The sequence below is a fragment of the Parus major genome, chromosome 2 (assembly GCF_001522545.3).
Source record: "Parus major isolate Abel chromosome 2, Parus_major1.1, whole genome shotgun sequence".
In the NCBI taxonomy this organism is placed as follows: Eukaryota; Metazoa; Chordata; class Aves; order Passeriformes; family Paridae; genus Parus; species Parus major.
This window is the reverse complement of record NC_031769.1, coordinates 31,199,688-31,218,800: the sequence shown is the minus strand read 5'-3', so window position 1 is coordinate 31,218,800 and position 19,113 is coordinate 31,199,688. Positions and strand designations below refer to the sequence as shown.

Sequence of the window (19,113 nt, the reverse complement as noted above, 5' to 3'; positions counted from 1 at the left end):
TCTCGGTCACGCAGAGGCTATATCCATACCCAAATCATGGACAGTGATACCAGCTGCTGGCTTTGCAAGGAGCAGTTTAGCCCATATCAGCTAACTTTGCAATGAATCTCTATGTGCCTGTGTGCAAGCATAAATCCATCTTTTTATATGTATCTGTCTCACATTTTTAGAAAACAACCAGTGCTGAATATTTTGACAAAACACTATCAGCATAGCTTGAATTGCTGTCAGATTTAGCCAAAAAAATAGTTCTGACATAGCTTTTAAAGCAAGTATCATTTCCTTCCCTAAACAAAACAAGAGATACAGATTTGTTATTTATGGAATAAATAAATGTAGCACAACTGTCTTTTAACTCTTGAGTCTTGCATATGTGAAAAATGGTTGGAGTGGGAGCAGAGGGAGCTGTAGCCTGTTATTTTTAGGAGTGCCTTGTGTTGCACTTCATTCTTTTTCCAGGGCTGTTCCTGGCTAACTTTCCCATGAGTTTTTAACCTCTTTCTCTTGTTCTCTTATGTAACAGGAAACAGGCTGACAGGAACAAATAAAACACAGCATATCTGATAGTTGCACTCAGAGGAGCGGTTGATTTAGTTAGCCCTGCCTTCTTTCCTCCAGAGTAGATGCATTTGGAGATTCAGATGTGCCTCAGTTCCTCTCCAGTTGTTTCCCGGGAAGCGGTGACTTGTTTGTGCTCAGCAAGTGGCACCGAAGTACCGCAAATATGAGAAAACAGATGCGTTTCTTTTAAGGTTGAAATTTGTGCTGGTGTCATGTCCTGGGATTGTGGATTTAAGTATCTGTTTGCTCTTTCTCCCACCCTTAAGGCAGGGGTTTTATGCAAGCTTCAGGGAAGAGATGACATCGGACGGATTGAGCTGGTCCAAAAGCTGGCGAGAGAGAACTGCCAGTTTTTGCAGGCGGATAGAAAAGCACTGGAGAAAGCAGAACAAGTAAGACACATTTCTTATTTCGTTTTTTTTGTTTCTTTTGGGTAGGGGAGGGTGATTTAGGTCACAAAACTGAAATAGCAAAGCTGATGGTCAGAATCCAGGGCACACATTAGTCATGGAGCTGTAGCTGCTCTCCTCTGGCATTTACATTTCTCTAAAGTGCGTTCAGGTCAATAATTGTCAACACACTTAAATTATTATGTTGTCATTAACTGTCGGATGCTGTTATTAATATCTTATACACATAGGATATAGCAGATGATTTCAGGATGCTTTTTACCAAATTGTTGGGTTTTACAGTGTACTTAAATAATGTATAAGGCATATGAGTACTTCAAGTACTTACTCTAAATTATCTTAAAATTACTTCTCTCTGGGTATATTTGGATGCAAGTATTGGCTGAAACTTTTCAGCATGAATTAAAAAGAATGGCCTGGATAGGGAATTCAGCAGTTTGTGGGGTTTTTTCCTTTTAAATTGTGTTTTCAATCAAAAGTTATACTGAAGAAAGCAGCACTCTGTTTAATGCTTCTGAAGGCACTTATTCAGATGTTAATAACTAAATTGAAAATGCACTGAAACTTGACTGCTCTGCTTATAGGACAATGTCTCCTAATTTTTTTCTCCTAGTAAAGATTTCTATTCTGATTGCATATTCATCTAAAGGTGCAGACGATAATAACTGCAAGAAACAACAAAAATCTCACCTAGTCCTCATGTCTCTTGCCATTATGTATATGCAATTTATTCCATTTTCTGCTCACTGGACGGTAGAAAAAAGACATGTGCTTTAGAAAAGAAGTACTTTTCAGCTCACCTGCAAGTTCATTCCTACTGAAATATGGCTGTACAAAGGAAAAGAGAAGGATGAGGTGTTTTTTTCAGAGCTTCATGCTGTTCTGTTTGGCAGTATAGAGGGTCTGGTCTGGTGTAGTTAGATGTATAATTGTTTCAGTAGGTGTAAAGAAGGGAGGAGGGCAATTAGCCAGGCTAATTCCCCAAGATTAAATTGCTTCTCAGCTGACCTGCTGGCAATGGACATCTGGGAGAATTTCTATATATCTTTGAATTGTAGCCACAAAACACAATTAAAAGTTTAGGTGCTCAAGCAAAAAAAAAAATTTAAACCAGGGAAGATTTCTATTCTGTTTCAGGTTTCAGAAACAAGATTACAGATATGTGGGCATAGAGAGGAAAATGTTGGGACTGATACTCAAAAAAATTCAGTGGATATTTTTGCTGCAACTCTGGTCATTGCAAAGGGTGCTGTGGAGTCAGCTGCAGCTCTGTAGCCGCACAGATTACACTACAGTTCCAAAAATGGAAAGGAAAGCAGCATTCAGCTTTTCTTCTCCTTTTGAAAAGTATGGTACTTAGCAATTGCTGCTATTTAGGAGATGAGTGACTTCAGTTTAGCAGGAGCTCAAGCAATTTACTTACACCCATCCTGAGCAGAACAGCACAGCAATTACTGCCCTCAGACAAGGATATGCCTTTAGACCTTTAGGACATGCTTTAGATGTGACAGCAAAGAGAAATGTCGCCTGAGAGATTGCAGAAACCCAGGTCATTCCTCATGTGCCCTTTATTTCTGGGTGGGGAATGTCTTACAGCTAGTGCTGGCAATAACAAATCACGGTGTGTTTCTTCCCCCTGTTCTGCACTTTCCTGGTTGTTGTGGGGTGGGTCCAGGCAGCCCATGCCCAGATATGAGACCTACAGTTCTCATTGAGGGTGTGTCTGGTAAGCCCCCAGCTAGACCACTGACTTCATTGGGAACAGTCATCAAGAAGGCATCCTGAACACGGGCAAGGTTTGTCATAGCTTCTCGGTTTAGCTGATTCAGGTAACTAACTTTCACTGGAGAAAATGCACACACTGCCATGGCAGGGCAGTGGGTTGCATATGTTCAGGAAGCTGTGAGCTTCCATCCCTTCCTCTCCCTCCCTTCCTCCCGTGCGGTCTGAGAGCTGATCCGGTGCACGTGCAGGTGACAGGATTTGACTGGCTGGGCAGGGTTCACTGCTCCAGGCAGATATCCCCTCCTTTCCTCCAAGGAGAAAAGCAATTTCTGAATTGTACTTAGTAAATTGTAGTGAATACTGCTTGCATCCAGGATTTCAGACCATCCTGCTGCTACAAAAGTGATGGCAGATTCATTGGCATTGGCTTACTATCCAGTCCCTTGGGCTCACTGTAAATGTTAGAGGAACAACATGTTCAGGGTGTGGTGTCCTTATTATGTGTAACATGCCCATCTTTATTTTTAATTTTTAAAAGCATAGCTTATTTTGTGCTGCTTTCTTGGTAACGCAGGCTGGTGGGAACTCAGTGCAGGAGTAAAATGGAGATGCTCTGTGCATTTTCCACAGGACTCTCATTTCTCAGCAAGTATCCCTGCACTAAAGCTTTCACTGGCTTTCCCTCCTGGGGAGCTCAAACTGGGCTTTCTTGGATGATCTGTCTTCCTCAAAGGAATGGCATGCAGTCCATAAATGAGAGGCCTGAGCACCCTGCCAGGCTGTTCTCCCTGCCCTTGGTGAGCCTGCTATCCAGGCTGGCCTCCTGGCAGCCCAACTTGGAGCAGAAATGCTGCTGGCTTGCAGAGTTATGTGTTTCTGCCAGCCTGGGCCAGTGTCACTGTTAAAAGCTGGGGGCTTTATAACCTGCCTGGAAGTTAAGCTGCTCTTTCCAAGATGGCAAAAGGGAAATTTTGCCTGAACCAGAGTTCTTCTCTAGTCTCTTCTCCTCTAAGAATATGAAAAAAAAACCCCAAAAGTCCAGCTTGAACATGGGGTTAGAATTATGCATACACATAATTCCTCTGTTTAGGTACTGTGTCCCAGGCATGTGATGGGAAATGGAGTTGTGGCTCCTCTGGTGTTATACCCACTGTGTTTCTAAATCAGGTCTCCCCAGATTAGTAGAGCCTCACATGGGTTTCCAGCATTAACAGCAAATATAAATGTATAACAATTGAGCTTTGATTATCCTTTTGCTTTCCTGTGGAGAAGAAAGGGTTCTCAGCCTAATTAAAGAATTTGGTACTGATTTGGGACCCCAATAACCCTTTCCTGTACAGTGAATGAGGCATGGAGTATGATAGGGAGCTAGACTGGTTGACCAGGAGGGCTGGTAAACTCTCCTGTCATTCAAATAAATAGTTACCACCTTCATCTGGGTTTGAGGACAGAAGTTAATGACTCACTTAAAGAAGATAGATGACACGTGGATGCACAAGAGGTTTTTTGGCAGATAAAGTACCTAAAGGTGTACTTTGAGGTGTGCTGTTGGAGCTTTGTGGTCCACAAGGAATTTTCCAGATGAAACATGGATTGGTTTGGGTTGCTAGTTCAGGAGATGAAATATAATTATTTTTTCTCAGAAAAAGCAGATGGTCTGGAAGAGGGAATATATGTGACAGCTGGCTGGCTCACTGGAGGAAAGCTTGGTTTGGAACTTGTGGGTGGGAGAAGGGATTCCTTTAGTCTGGCTGTGCTCTGGAGGATGTAAAATTGGGATATATATATATATCTATATCTGTAAGATGTTTTGTACAAAATCAGAAAGTCCATACTTTTTTTTCTTTTTTTTTTTAAGTTTTCTGGTATGCTGTCATTTCACATTTATGGTCTGAATGAAAAAAGGGCTTTGCATCACTGTCATAATTTAAAAAGTTCTGTGCTCAGTTTCTGTTATATGTGAGCTGCTTAATTGATTTTGACACTGGAAGCTGACAGTGACCAGGTTAGATTGGTATACCAATCTAACCAATACCAGAACTGGCGTTCCGTGGTGGCACACAGAGCCAACCTCTTCTCAGGTAAATAAAGTGTTTGCAAAGAGCTCTAACCATACTGGTGCTCACAGACTTGCAGAGAAAAACAAAAACTAACAGTGATATTTTTTTTCCCCACTCCCACTTCCTAATGTGTTAGACTGTGGTGCTTAATGAAGGTACTGAATCTCCTGTACTTATTTGGTTTCCTAAAACTTCAGCTTTGCTAATGAGCAGAAAGTAAATAGAATTAAATAAGCTTCTAAAAAGGCAGATAAACTTCTTCTCTGTACTTTCACCTTCCTACAATGTATTGATAAATAAATAAAATTAAATTATTGTCTAAAATACACTGAAATTATTTTAATATCAAATGTGGGGTAGTGTAAAAAAACTATGCAAGCCTGCAGTTCTAATTTTATCATTACATGCAAATTGTACTCATAAGCCTAAGGAGATGTGAAACTGGATATTTGTATTTTAATATAATTTAAATATTTCATTTCCTTAAAAAAATTGATTTGACAGAAAATAGATGAAAAATATGTATTGAAATATTCAATTATAGAGCAAGCCTTCTTTTTGGAGAGGCTTGCTTATTATTAGCATTAATTATAATATAGAAAGCAAGCTGGGTATGTAAAGCCATTTGAAGTCATTTATCATTGCTTTTTCTTCCCCTCCAGCTTACATTTGGGATGCATTCAAGACATATTTGCACTAAACCATAGTTTTTGAAATCCCTTTTAGTCAACTACAACTCAAATAATGCCTTTATAATAGATGTGAAAATGTGTTGTACAGTATTTCCAGTTATTATTTCAATGAAATGTTGCACTCATTAGGAAAATCTTGTCTGTTTATACTGTCATTGTTTAAGTAAAATTGTAAAAGGGCTTTTTACTTCAGCAAATGGAGAGAATATTCTTTAGATTATTATATTTATATTATAATCTCTTTAGATTATAGTATCATTTTCATAGTCAGATCAACTGAATAAGACATCCCCAAACTGACAGTAATGTTAAAAGGAGGCTCTTCCATTACTTCTCTGTGTCAGTAGGAAGGGGAACATTTCCTAAATCTACCCTGTAATCCATTTACAGATTAATCTATATATTAGTTAGAATTATGTACTGTTTAAAAGAATATAAATACATACAGCTTGAGTGTATTGATTCTGTGATGATTCAAGATGAAAGGTATGTTTTCAGAAGGACAACAGATACTGAAGAAGAGTTCTGTTAATTTGCTGGGTACTAACTTTTGTAATCGGTGGTCTCATTAGGAAGACAGATGATTTGGTCATTGAAGCAGGTTAGTGGTTGAGCTGAAGCTGTTAAAATGCTTAAAACAGAAGATTAATGATTTAGAGCCTTGGGTTGTATAGATTACTCACGACCGAGGAATTTCTCAAGGAAATTCCAGCCATGACACACCAGGGGTATTTTTAGGGTGCCCAGCTGGACGCCTGCAAGGAGACAAGAATGAATGTCAGGACGTGCCCAGAGCTGCAGTTTTTGTTATCTTAACAAAGCTGTGGCATTGTGCTGATGTACTGTTGGACTGATGGCCAGTAATCAGGGCTCTGATGGAAAAATATCCTTTAAAACATTGACATCAAATGATGTCTGAATACAGTCAGTGACTGAAATCTGTGCATTAGTATCTAAAAACATCATCACTTTTGTCGTATCTGCTCTGTTTGGGACAGATCTACTGGGTAGCTTGGGGGCAAGTTTACTGCTTTTGACTCTTAGCAGTTGCTCTGCATCTCTTACAGAGCTGTGGGTCAAGTGGTCATAACAACTACAACAGAGTTTGGCAAAAACTTTCATGGCTTGAATAGCTGTGAGGTGGTACAGATCTCTGAAGTCATTTAAACAGAATGGACTTGGCATGTCAGCACAGGAGTTTGCTGTTTCTCTTTATACCTCTTGGGCCTGCCAGCACTAGCAGAGAGAGCTGTACCAGGGTAAGATGATAGTTTGCAATTTTGATTTAGTCTTCAATTACAAGCCAAGAAAAAAATGAATCTATCAATGAGATTGTCAGCAGCAACCTCCTTGTTGAGTAAGAATAAGTAATTAAGAGTTAGGTACATGTTTGCTGTGGAGGTAACTTGAAGTTCAAGTCTCTGGTTTGAATCAGGGGAAACATGGATTGGAATCTAGTTCTGTCATGTTTTGGAGAGAATGTCCTATTCCAGATACTTGATTTTTCATCTGCTGGAATGAATGCATAGCCCCAGGTGATCACCTGTTCTTCATAAGTCAAACTCTTTATCTTCTGAGAAGAAAAGGCTTCTGCAGGTCCTAGGCTTTTTTTTTTTAATATTTCTTTTTTTTTCTTTTTCCCCAGTATGGAACAGAGATTAGGATCCTCCTGTTCAGATGTAAGACTGGAATCATCTGCATGCTTGTTTCAGTCTTTTGCAGCACTTTAAAAATATTAATATAATTATTTTTATTTACTATGTACTTTTAAGAGGACTTGCCATTCCTTTTGTTCAGTCTCTTTAATGTGTTGGAGGAGAATATCCTGATGCCAGGAGTGCAAAAGAGTGGTGAAATTATGTGATCCTTCTTATAAAAAAAACCACTTGAGTCATACTTGTGCTCCCATGGTACATTGTGAACATAGTATAGGAACACATCAAATAGAAACCTCACTATTTTCCTTTAAGTCAAGTTACATGTTCCCACAATACTTTCTTTCCTCCAGATGCTCATCTTAGTGTTTAAAAGAAAAGAAAGACTAATTTTCTCCTCTTTGATTTATTCTGTAACATTATACTACTTTGTATAGGTGGAAGTTCCACATAGACATTTTTCTTTAGAGTGGAATGGTGACTCATTCTTGTGTGGGACAATAACTTAGGTCCTGTGCTGAAAGGGGTAAAAAGGGCACATTGTATTTAGCAGACTAAAACCTGGGAGCCACAACTTTGAATTTTTATTTTTGACTCTATTGGTTATTTAATAAATAACCTTCTTCAAATCTCATCACTTTTCTGCACCTTTGTTTACCCAGGTATAAAATGAGGTCTTAAACATGTGGGACCTTGAAGGGTGCCATAAAACCTGCTGCGGTTAATGAATGTTGAGGAATTGCTTTGGGATCCTTGAGACGTGGTTCAAGGATCCCAAGGAAGCTGGAAGTGAGTTAAAATGTTGACAGCCAGGGGAACTTTTTTTAAAATCCTGAGCATTGCTGAGGTGAGGCCAGACATTTACAGTACCTACACAGCCTCTGTGTCCTCGGGCATCACTTCAGGGGTGATGCTGCCCCAAACACTTGTCCCCAACACTGGGCTGGCCCATGTAGTGCTGCTTTGTGAGGCAACACAGGGGAAAATGAAGCTGAAAAATACAATGAATGCACTGTCCTTATGGGGTTATTTCCCAGCCAGATTGGTTCCCCTCACATTACAGGGACACAGATATGGGGTGAGAATGAGATGTGGTGTCAGGGATGGCCTGTGTTGGTGGGAGCTACTCTGCTGCTCCTGGTGAAACACAGCCGTCCTCCTTAATTCCCCAAAGCCTTGTGACTTACCCAACCCAGAAACTGGACTGGGTCAAATTAAATGTCCTCATTTTTGCTTGAGTGGTTTTTTTTTTTGGTTTGGTGTTTTTTTTGGTGTTTTTTTGTGTTTTTGGGTTTTTTTGTTTGAAGTATTTTGATCTAGTTCCTGTGTGGCTTCGTGAAGGCACACAAGCACACAGAGGGGGGTGAGTGCTGAAGGGGGGTTCACATCCAGGAGCAGGGAAGGAATGGGAGGGTTTTTTCTCATGGTCAGCAGGACTACACAGTTCTGGTGGTACCAAGAATGAAAGCATGGTTCCTTGCCCCATTTATCCACACAAAGAGGTAGACAAACTCTCTGAGAGCTGCAATCTGCAGGTTGTCACTGTCCCCTGCTTCTATATTTCCCTCCAGATTTTGAACCACTAACCTGCTTATGTTTCTAGACTGTTCAAAGGCTTACACAGAATTAATCTTATCATATTTTCCCTTTGGAGAAGTAGAAATTACCAGTTTATTAGTTCAAAGTATCCGTTTTTGTTTTTTAACATTAAATTGTCCCTCTCTTCATGTGATAAATAAATTTGATGACATTCTGAATGTTCTTTTCTTCATTTTCCTGATTTATGACATCAATAAATTCCCAGTTATGCTGATAATACAGTGGATGTATCCTGACATCTACTTCTGTACAGTTATTTCTACCCTTTTTCTGGGAACTCTGAATAGCAAAGGTACCTGGGTCTCTCTGTTAAGTTAGGGAATTTGTTACCTAAATTCAAGAAGATACAAAAAGAAAAGTTGATAATGCTTTGAATATGTACCATGCAAACTTAGGTCAGAAAATTTAAGCAGTTTCTGAATTTCAGGTGTAGTAATTTTGTCTTTCACCTTGCAGTGGTGCAGAACTTTGAAGTAGTTCATGGTTTTACCAGATTTTCTGTGGGAATTTAAGCCAAGGACTCATTTTGGCTCATAGTCTAGACCTGGTTGTAAAGAAATACCCAAGATAACAGGAAAACTTTTTGATAAGCTAGAAACTGATGGTTGTGTACCACAACTTCCTCTTTGGAAGTTGTCTGAGATTTGGTAGTCTGCCTAGAGGTCGGAGTCATGTAAAAAGGATTCAGTGCTTCAGGGATACATTTTTTCTCTTTCTTTTTCTTCCTGTCCTCCTGAATAAGTTCAGGAAGAACGTTCTGCTTCACTGAAGTGAAGATTTGGGCCAGTAGCACAGAAGATACCTGTTGACATTTCTGCAGAAGCGACATTTCTGTATGTCAAACTTTGCTTTGTTTTGAATAGAAACTACATTGGAGCAAATTCTGTAGTGAGATCTGGATTTTATGCTAAAGCCAGTGTGATTCCAGTGGCAGGATGCTCTGGAGTCGATGAGACCTGTGTCAGGACCCCACTGGAATAAATGCTGGTAGCATTAGTTGGCATCTGTTCCTGCAGACATGCTTTGGAGACCACTTAGAGCATGCCACTGTGGAGATTGTCTTTTGCCTATGCTCAGCTGCCTCTCCTGGACCAGAGGCAGGCTATCTGCTCTAAGGACTTTGTGGAAAAGTGGCAGCTGTAAAGTGGCTATCTCTGCTTTATTTGTTGAAACCACATTATAAGGACACTTCGACTTTGTATTTTTTGCAGGCTCCATTTTTTCCCCCAGGATTTATTTATTTTAATCATGAAATCTCCCCCCAAACCTGTCCTTTTGCTCTGGCCATTCTGTCACTCACTGTGCCTCCATTTAAAAGTTTAATTCAGCCCCTGCTGATGTTAATAGATATTTTTTGGTGAGAGCAGGATATAGCCTGTAGAGTCTAAAGCTTTTGTCACACCTTAGCTGTGGAAGGTGGTGGCATTTTGCAAGATGTGCTTGACACATGGCCACCTGTGGAGAATGCTGATTTGGTAGCAGTTAATACACCACTTGCATCCATTTTTCTTGGTTCTGTGTGGCAGCTCAAAGAGCAAAGGAATGAAAACCCAGGCGATTAGTGGTATTTTTGCTGACTATCTTCCTCTAAATCAAAGCAGGTATTCCCCTTTCCCTCCTCGATTAGTGTTTCTACCGCTGTGTGCAGCACCTCCTGTATTCTAATTCACAGCACATGAAAATGAGGTCTCAAGTGCATATGCACGGATTTCATTTTAACCACCCAGTGAAAAGTTTTAATTAGGTGTTTCATGTGGAAACATGAAACAGGGTTTTGAAATTAGCAATGACCTTGAAGCCTTCCTCGAATATATTTTCTGGTAATGTGTGGCAGGCGGTTCCCAGCTCTTTTTGTCACTGCCTGGAATGCAGCATCCGAGTGGGGAAGGCTCTGACGTGTGGGAGTGGCAGGAGTTGCTGGTTGCAGGAAAACGTACTTTTGCCTCTTTTGATGACTGGGAAAATAACAGGATGACCTAACTCGGGAAGAGCATAAATAGTAGCTGGTAATTCCTTTAACAGCTTGTTGAAGATCAAATCTTAGATGGATTTCCAGGCTCTGAACAAGGGTAAGCCCTGAACATGGGGGTGATGCTGAGCTACGCAGCCCTGTTTGATAAAGGGAAGGGCCTACAGCTCACATGCCTTTGTTGGCTGCTGTGCACCAGCTCTGTCCCCTGCCAGCCTGCCTGATGCTGCCTTCTCACCTGGAGTGGCTGGACTGAGAGCACCATCCCTCATTTCATCTCCGTTTTCCCTGGGAGGAGAGGGGAGTAGACCTGTGTGTTGTATCAGGAGCAGCATTCCTACTTAGTCTGGTGCTGGGAGGAACAAAGACAAGCTTGCTCTTTTTGGCAGAGTAGGAGACAGACACAGAATACAAATGTGCATCACCTTTCTGGTTTGGTTGCAATATCACAGTGTCTTTCCTGTTTTTAGAGATACTGATATTTGTTCAATGAATACAGCACCAGCTTTTTACAAAATACTTTTATATTGCAAGTAGGGCATTATTCACCACAGGAATGTTTAAAACACATCTGTGGATATAAATACAAATGTTAAATCGATTTACTGTTTGTAATATATGCTGTTTGGCCACATTTAGCAAGTTAATAGAGACTGGATGTGGTCAGGGTCAGAGAAGACACTAATCAGAGCTGACTGAAGTATATCATATGCAAAGCCTACTTGTTCAGGCTTTGAGCTAAAAACCAGATACGTTCAGGCCTGGGGTTCCTTGTGTGAATGGCAAATAGCTGAAAGTGTACTGACACTCCGGCTTTGTCTCCTCAGGTAAGAAACTTGAATCTTTTTAGTGGAATCCACACATTAATTCAGTCTGTCTAAATAATCTCTCAGACTCTATGCAGTACCTGTATTGAGCTAATCGTTGGGCCATATAGATTTCTTTCTTGGTTTCTTGGATTTTGATGAACTTCTGTAAAAAAAACATGTTGCTTCTAAGCAGAACTCTATCTGCAGTGAGCTATTTGCTCCTATTTCCCACAAAGACAGAAGTAAATTAAGCCTAGTTAAGATTTTCCTAGCTGCTTTATCACTGACATCGCATGATTTTTTCCAACAGAGTTTGGGTCGTGCCAATGCCACACTGCAAAGCTTTCAAGCCCTACACACTGCAGGTGATGGCCTCCTGCACCTGGGGCCTTTCTCAGGATTTCACCAAGGACATGGCCACAATCCTTCTCCACCAAGGAACTTAAAGTGCTCAAGGTCCCCCAGTTCTCTTTCTGCCTATGTGTGCATGTGCTGTACATATTTATTCATTGAGCAAACTGCATACCTTGCTAAAAACAAAGACAATCTCTTGCAAAGTCTCCTTATAGAAACCTTTTTCACACTGTAGAGTGAACCAGTCATTTAAACACATATTTTCAGTTGTTAATATAAAGAAGATGCTTTCTCCTGGTGACCCATCTGTTCTGACAGTCCTCCCCTCTTCTCCCTGTTTTCAGATTGCATCAGGTTTTTGTCTAGCAGATTCTAAAAAGTTTCAACCTCCTTTTCAGTTCTTCAGGTTAAAACCTGAGTCTTGGTCATCAGAAGGGGTGTTTGAGTCGTTAGAGTGTCCTGGGTGGCTGAGTGATACTACAGACAGGTCAAAGCAGATACCCTTTTTAAGTCTGAACACCTGAACTACCTGAAACTTGCTTGTGGTGGCAGATTTTTAATCTGGATGTGGGACTCTCAAATCAGGTACTTTCTTAAAGATGGTCTCTATAAATTTTTTTTTTTTTTTGGAGTGTGAACTATAGCTTTCATTTCCAAGGAGCCTTCAAAATCTGCCTCTCTTACTTCATTTCAGGCACTTATTTGCAGGAATGTATGCAGGAACTGTGGGAACGTGTTCCAATTTTCCCACAGAGCTGTGGGTTTGTGTGCTGATTTGTGTGGGATCCACAGCCCTGCGTAGAGCAGAGCTGCTCTTGCACTGGGTGGCCGTATGCTCCCTGAAACTCGTCTGTTCTCACTCTCCCACCCTCAGCTGTCACACAGACACACATATGTATATGTGCAGTTTTGACTGTCTCTTCCCTGGAGCAAAACTTGCTTTTATGTAGGCAAAAAGGCTATGGCTTCACCACACCATTTTCCTCTGCAGCTGCTGCAGCAGTGCTCTCCAGTTCTGTCTAATATTTTTACTGGTTATTCAATTGACATGTACTGTTTTCATTGCAGTGACATGTAAATAGTAAATATTTACATAAGACAAAAGCTATACAGTAAATCATGCAATAACTGTTGTTTTAAAATGTGATTAGTTTTTAATCTGTGTGATGTTCAATATGCATTAAGGATGCCCTAAGGATAAAAACAATAAAACAAATAGCAATTTACTCATTTAAGTATAGTAGAAATTTGCATCTTACCTGATGTAAGAAGAAACAAAACTTCAGCATTCCAGCAGAAGTATCCCAAAGCTGTAAAAGTTTTCTGACCATTATCTTGTCAAAATTAGCTCTAAAATCATAGGCATTTGAAATCTTCCTTGTAATTCATTAATGCTGCAGTTTCCAGTATTCCAGTGCTCTTCTGTGTGGAAAAGATCTGCGTCAAATTGTTGGATGCCCAGCCAGCTTGAAAAAATCCTATTGATTAAGGTCTAATAATACATCCCATCCTGAGATTCTTCACTTGGGCAATTTTGTGAATGCAGCAGAACATACAATATCAATATGTCCATATCACTTTTGCTTTTGTAAGAAATAATTTGTTCCAATTATTTTACCTTTTTTTTTTTTTTTTTTGATGCACAGGTTAAGTGCTTGCTACAGCAAAACTTCTTTGCTTTCCTACCTTAGACAATATATTTAATGAACTTTATCTGTATTGCCTTGTTAAGGGCAAGGAGCTAGGAGCTACCTCTAAATAGACTAGAGCTTTTATGGAAATGAAAGCACCAAAGAGTTGCTTCATCATGGGAAATCACTGCCAAATGTCGTGTGAGCTCTTGCTTTCCTGGCAGACACAATGTAGAGAAACATTTTCATTTTTAGCATCTTGACATTCAACTTTCTGACTTCTAATGCTCTACCACTTTTTAGTACATGAATATTTTCCATTAAAATGAATTATTATGAATTTGCTTATATTGAAATAACAATTGAGATAATATATAGAGATATAGATAATTAGAGACTTATATCATGCTGTACAGAAGCATTTTAATAAGATCAAATGAAAACCTGCATTTTATTTTTAGCATAGTCTAATGGTTAATAAGCTAAAGCTTAAAATCTGATGAATTGGCAATGATTTTGTGATTTGATATTCAGAAAGAATGTGTCCTGAATACCAAATGAATGAAAGTTACTGTGGAATATCATTGCTGAATTTTTTATTTTGACCTTGAGAACTGGGTTGGTTTAGTGTTTTTATACTGCTAACCTTGAAACACAGTAATTGGAAAAACAGTGCTGAAGGTTAGCAGTGCTTTTACTTGAGTTATCATAGGGGAATGGTTTGAAGTTTATGGGGGTGGAGGGAAATTGTCTTCAAGATCTTCAAATAGCCTGAAAGTCCTGGTGATGACAGCACTTTAACTTATCATCCTAAAAATGTCCTTTTGTGCCACTGAAGCCTCACACAGCTGAAAGGAAAAGTGACTGTAGAAAGACTAAAAAGTGACTAGAAAGAACTAATGTCAGGAGGATGCAGGGGTGCCCAGGAAGCTGCTAACAAATCCCTTCTGAAGCTGCACAGACATGCAGGGGCAGCCTCACAAAATATCCTTGGTGCAGCCTTGTTTTGGTAGGTCAGGTGAGTAGCTATGTGTAGAGATCATACTTCCCTTGTCAAGCAAATGCTTACGAGCCCAAGTCTCATCCCCCTCTCTGCTGGTTGCTAGCAGGCAGCCAATGCACCAGTACAGACGAAGGGTAGGTGAAGAAACATGCTTTGCACAGGGGGTGTTTTGTCTGGAATAAACAGAGGTGTAAGACAGAGACAACAGGCTTATGTTTCCATTTTTTGTCTTTACTGAGTGGGTTATTACACTGTAAACTGTGCACCCATTACTTACAGTGGAAAAAAATTCCTAATGTATTTTAGGGTCTGCTTCAAGTCATCTGAAAGTATAATTAATTTTATTAAAAATTTAACAGAAACCTAATGTTTTAGATAGGATTTTAAAATCTTTCTCATTCCCCTATCCCTCTACCCCCTACTGTGGTCTCTGTGTTTCTGGTTGCCTCCAATGCCTGTGTTAAAATGCAAGGCATCCATAAGGCACATGTCCTCCTGACCCAGTGCTGTAGTTACGATGATGCATAAAATAAATCATTGCAATTACTGAGGCAGTCTCAAGCACTTAGTAACTCATGCAATTGCTTCTTGAAACATGACTGCACTGAAGAAAGGATCATTAGTTATTTCCCTGGAGTACTTGGATATTGTAACCCTCTCCACGGGGTTCTATTAGGGAGTTAAGACCTGGTCATCTGTTCATACATCTCATTTTGTCTTTGTGTTACTCAAATGCTCTGATAGATGGTGAATTCCAGACTGTGTGTCTTCTTCACCCACAGCATCTCCTTATCTATCAAAGTTCTGGTCAAGTAGCAAATGGCCAATCACGTGGGAAGGAAGAACCCAGCAAAGACAAAGTAAACACGTTTAGGAAGTAATTTCTGGAAGAACTTAGGAGAGAAGGTGAATTTATGAGATATATGACATAAAAATTCAGTTATACATGAAAAGGATGTAGTGTCAAAAGCAGTATGAATTGTTTAAAGCTAAGATAGTCAGGAAGGAATCAAAGCTAGAAATGGGGGAAGGGAAGCCAGAATCAGACATGTGAGAGTTTCAGTACTCCTTGGGTGGTGTAATAGGTGTTGGCAGTGTCTAATTGTCTGTGGTATGCAGTCTGGAAGTAATGGGATGTGATGAGAGAAAAAGAATGGCATCAGAAGATATATGTCAATATACAGCCCTCAGCGAAGCCTTTGTTGGCTGAAGAAGTCACTATGCATACAGTATGATATCAGAACCTGATAAGTGGCATCATGGAGTGTCTCTCCCTATAGGCAACACCAGCTTGCTCAGGATGAGATACTTCCAGGAAGGAGAAGGGGAGTGGCCCAGGGAGATTATTTGGGAACGTGGTTTCAATCCTGCTCCTCATGGTGAATTTAATGGAAGTGAGAAGGGGCCCTAGGTAGGCATGGTAGTAGCTGAAGAGGAGCTAGAGAAGGGCATCAGGGAAGTACAGTGAAGGCCCAGTGGCCGACGGATGGGCTGAGACCATGGATGGGACTGGCAGTAAAGCAACATGGTTTGAGGGGTTTCTCTGAGCACAGTTGTCCTCTACCGTGAGGAGAAGGGAAGGCTCTGTCAGGCAGATACGCTAGGTATGTTAGGTGCTGATAATATCAGAGCCTGGCAAAACATGCAGCAGCCTGGTTAAGGGTAGATCAGATGTGCGTGTTTTGGAGGCGGCAACATCCCTCAGAAGGGTGGAGCAGATGGCTGGAGGCGGTAACTGCTCCAGCGCCACCGCGATGTGCTGCTGCATGTCTGGCAGCCTCCATGCTGGCAGCAAGGCTTTTCCTTCCAGTGCTGTTGTGAATGGTCTTCTGGTGCAGGGGGTATGACATCAATTTGAGGTATGCTGTTATTGTAAGGTTTCATGGTCTCAACTGAGGCAAATCCCATCAAAACGTTCAATATTTAATATTTTTTCCAGTATTTCTTCCTATTCTGATGGTAGATCTGGTTAAATCTCCCCATGCAAAAATAACACTTTGGATTAGTTCTGTCAACTTTTTGCAGAAGAGACAGTGAAATCTGGGCTGTGCCAGAGTTCTGCACGTGTTCCTCCACAAAGGAACCGTTCCCTGCGGAGGAGGTCACACAAGGAGGCAGATGAGTGTTTACTCAAGATGCCTTGCATCTCATTGCAGATACAATGTGATTTACTAGTTGCCATGGTAACAATGCTTTTTTCATTTCATAACTTGAATAAATGTTGAGGTTGCCCTTGATATAACTAACTTAACTCTCTTCTAAAGCTGGGCACGCTTGTATTATCTAAGGAAAGCAGAGAGGAGACTCCCAACATTCCTACTGAAATAAATTTAGAGCATGTAGGCACATAACAAGCAGGTACATGATTCCATCAGGCACAAAATAAGGAGTTTAAATTAATAATTAATAAAAAGTTTAAATTAATATGCTATTTTTAAAAATTATAAAATAAAAAGAAATATAAAATGTTGCTTCATATTGTGGTGTCATACATTTTTCTGTAATTTGTATTGTTTGTGACACTTTGGTTTTCTTCAGTACATGAAAACTTATTTAATCATTTTATAGTATTTTCATTATATAAGTATGCAAGAAAGCACTTTTCTTCTTCTTCCTTGTAATCTTGCAATAAAATTTCTTTATTTCTTGGGTGCTATAACCTCCAGTTCTGAATTAATTATTGTGGACAAGAGTTGATTGTTAACCTGCTCTTTTCCACCTCCCTTATTCTTTCATGTTTTCCCTTTGCTAAATGTGGACAAAAAACATTGTACCAAAAAAAAACACATAAAAAAATGGATCCTTTAATTTGCTCCTGTGCATGTAACATTAGTTAAAAAGCATTCTATACAGAAGCAGCCTGATTTTTCTCATTTCTATAGTCATTATTGACATCAGTGAGCATTTTATCTCGCATAATAAATGCAGAATCAAATCTCCTGCTATTAGGTGGAAGGAGTGAGTTTTATTTTTCCTTCTAACTCCTTTTTCCTTTTTTTTTTTTTTTTTCTGCTTTATTGCATGCTCTACACATTTCTGTCTACTTAGGATCCGTTATCAAGTCTGTGAGTGATTAGTGGCTTATCTATGTTTGAATGATTTAGATTCATGAATTAATTAGCAAGAAAAGAACCATTAGAAAGCATTAGTAAAAAGGCTGGTGATTTCAGGCTATTTTGGAGAGAATTAGAACTGTCATCCCAACCCAAGGAAATTGTAGCCACCGTGATTCATGCTTTCCTCAAAAGAAATCTCTGTATTATGTCTAACTTAGTTGAAAACAACCACCAAACCACAGGATATAAATTCTACTTTGTGATGACTGCTATTGGTCTAGAAGTTAAATAAATTGTTTTGATTTTAAACATTAGCTTTGGATTGTTTTGGGTTTGTTTTACTCCTTTACTCAATGCTTCTTCACACTTGCAGTTAAATGTCGGTGCATTTGAGAGAGTTTGATTCTGGAGCTCTTGAGAATGAGCTTGAGCTTTATAGAGTACTCTCAGTTTTAGAGAACCTTTTTCTTAAGCCATTTATGAGGTCAGAACCAGCTCCTGACCTTTGCTGAGAACTCTTTTTTGAAAAATTATCTGCATCCTTCCTTCAGCATAACACTTCAATAAAAAGATATATGCCTCACAGTGATAAGTGTAATGAGCAGCAATAGGCAAGTTTTAACCTTCCTAGTTTGGAATTGTGGCTTATAATAGGAATAGTGTACAAATTAAATTTAATTTTATTTTTATTGGAATGATGGCATTGGCAGCATTGAGAGGTATTATGGACATAAGAGACAAAGATTTCTCTAAGAGACAGTAAGGGGATAAGTGAGGTTTTTTAAATCATATTTTGCTACGCACCTAGTATAAATTGGAGTGAAAGACAAAGAAAGGCATCATTGGTTTTGTCTGACTTAGAAGTTGTGTGTGTTCAGAACTGGTAATTAGAGCAATATAAGGCTGACAGTGTCAGGTATTTACTGCCATCTCTCTTGCATTCCTTCAGGAGACCTTATTTATCGCTGTTTCCATTATAAAGGTTGTAAGGCCTTGGAACACCTGTCCCTGCCAAGGTGAATATTAGTCTGCATTAATAAATTAAATCTACTAATGTTAGTGAGCTGTGTTCTGCAGTTCTCATTCTTGAGTGACAGCTGTATGGGGGCTGCCAGAGAAGTCAAGTTCCAGCCCTATGAGATGTTAATAAAATTGTTATCTATTTCCCCTCATATGCCAGTAATTTCTAGAATTTCACCCATTTGATATTAGGATTATACTCAAGTATAATTTCTGTATATCTACACAACTCATTTTTCTTTCCCTGAGCCATATGTGAATAGTAATATATGTTATCAGTCCTAGGGTATCCAGGTTAAATCTGCAGTCCTTGAAGCCTTGGCACTCCTCCCCCCTTCCTGGCTGAAACATAAGTCCTGCAGTTTTTATCTCATTTCCCTCATGCTCTTCACTGCAGCTAAGGCCTGAACCACTGCCATTGACATCACTGGAAATCTTCCCCAGAGAGCTGGAGGATTGAACTGTTGTTTCATCTACAATATTCTATTCTATTCTATTCTATTCTATTCTATTCTATTCTATTCTATTCTATTCTATTCTATTCTATTCTATTCTATTCTATTCTATTC

The 19,113-nt window shown here is 39.6% G+C and overlaps 1 protein-coding gene across 1 annotated transcript in view; it reads left to right on the top strand.

Annotated features, from left to right (window-relative positions):
- The window catches only part of RAPGEF5 (Rap guanine nucleotide exchange factor 5), a 157,706-nt gene that overhangs the window by 65,685 nt on the left and 72,908 nt on the right, over positions 1-19,113 (top strand). Inside the window, exon 9 of the mRNA XM_015618214.3 lies at positions 828-953. Within this exon, the coding sequence (XP_015473700.1) occupies positions 828-953 (126 nt within the window). The remainder of the gene's footprint in view (positions 1-827; positions 954-19,113) is intronic.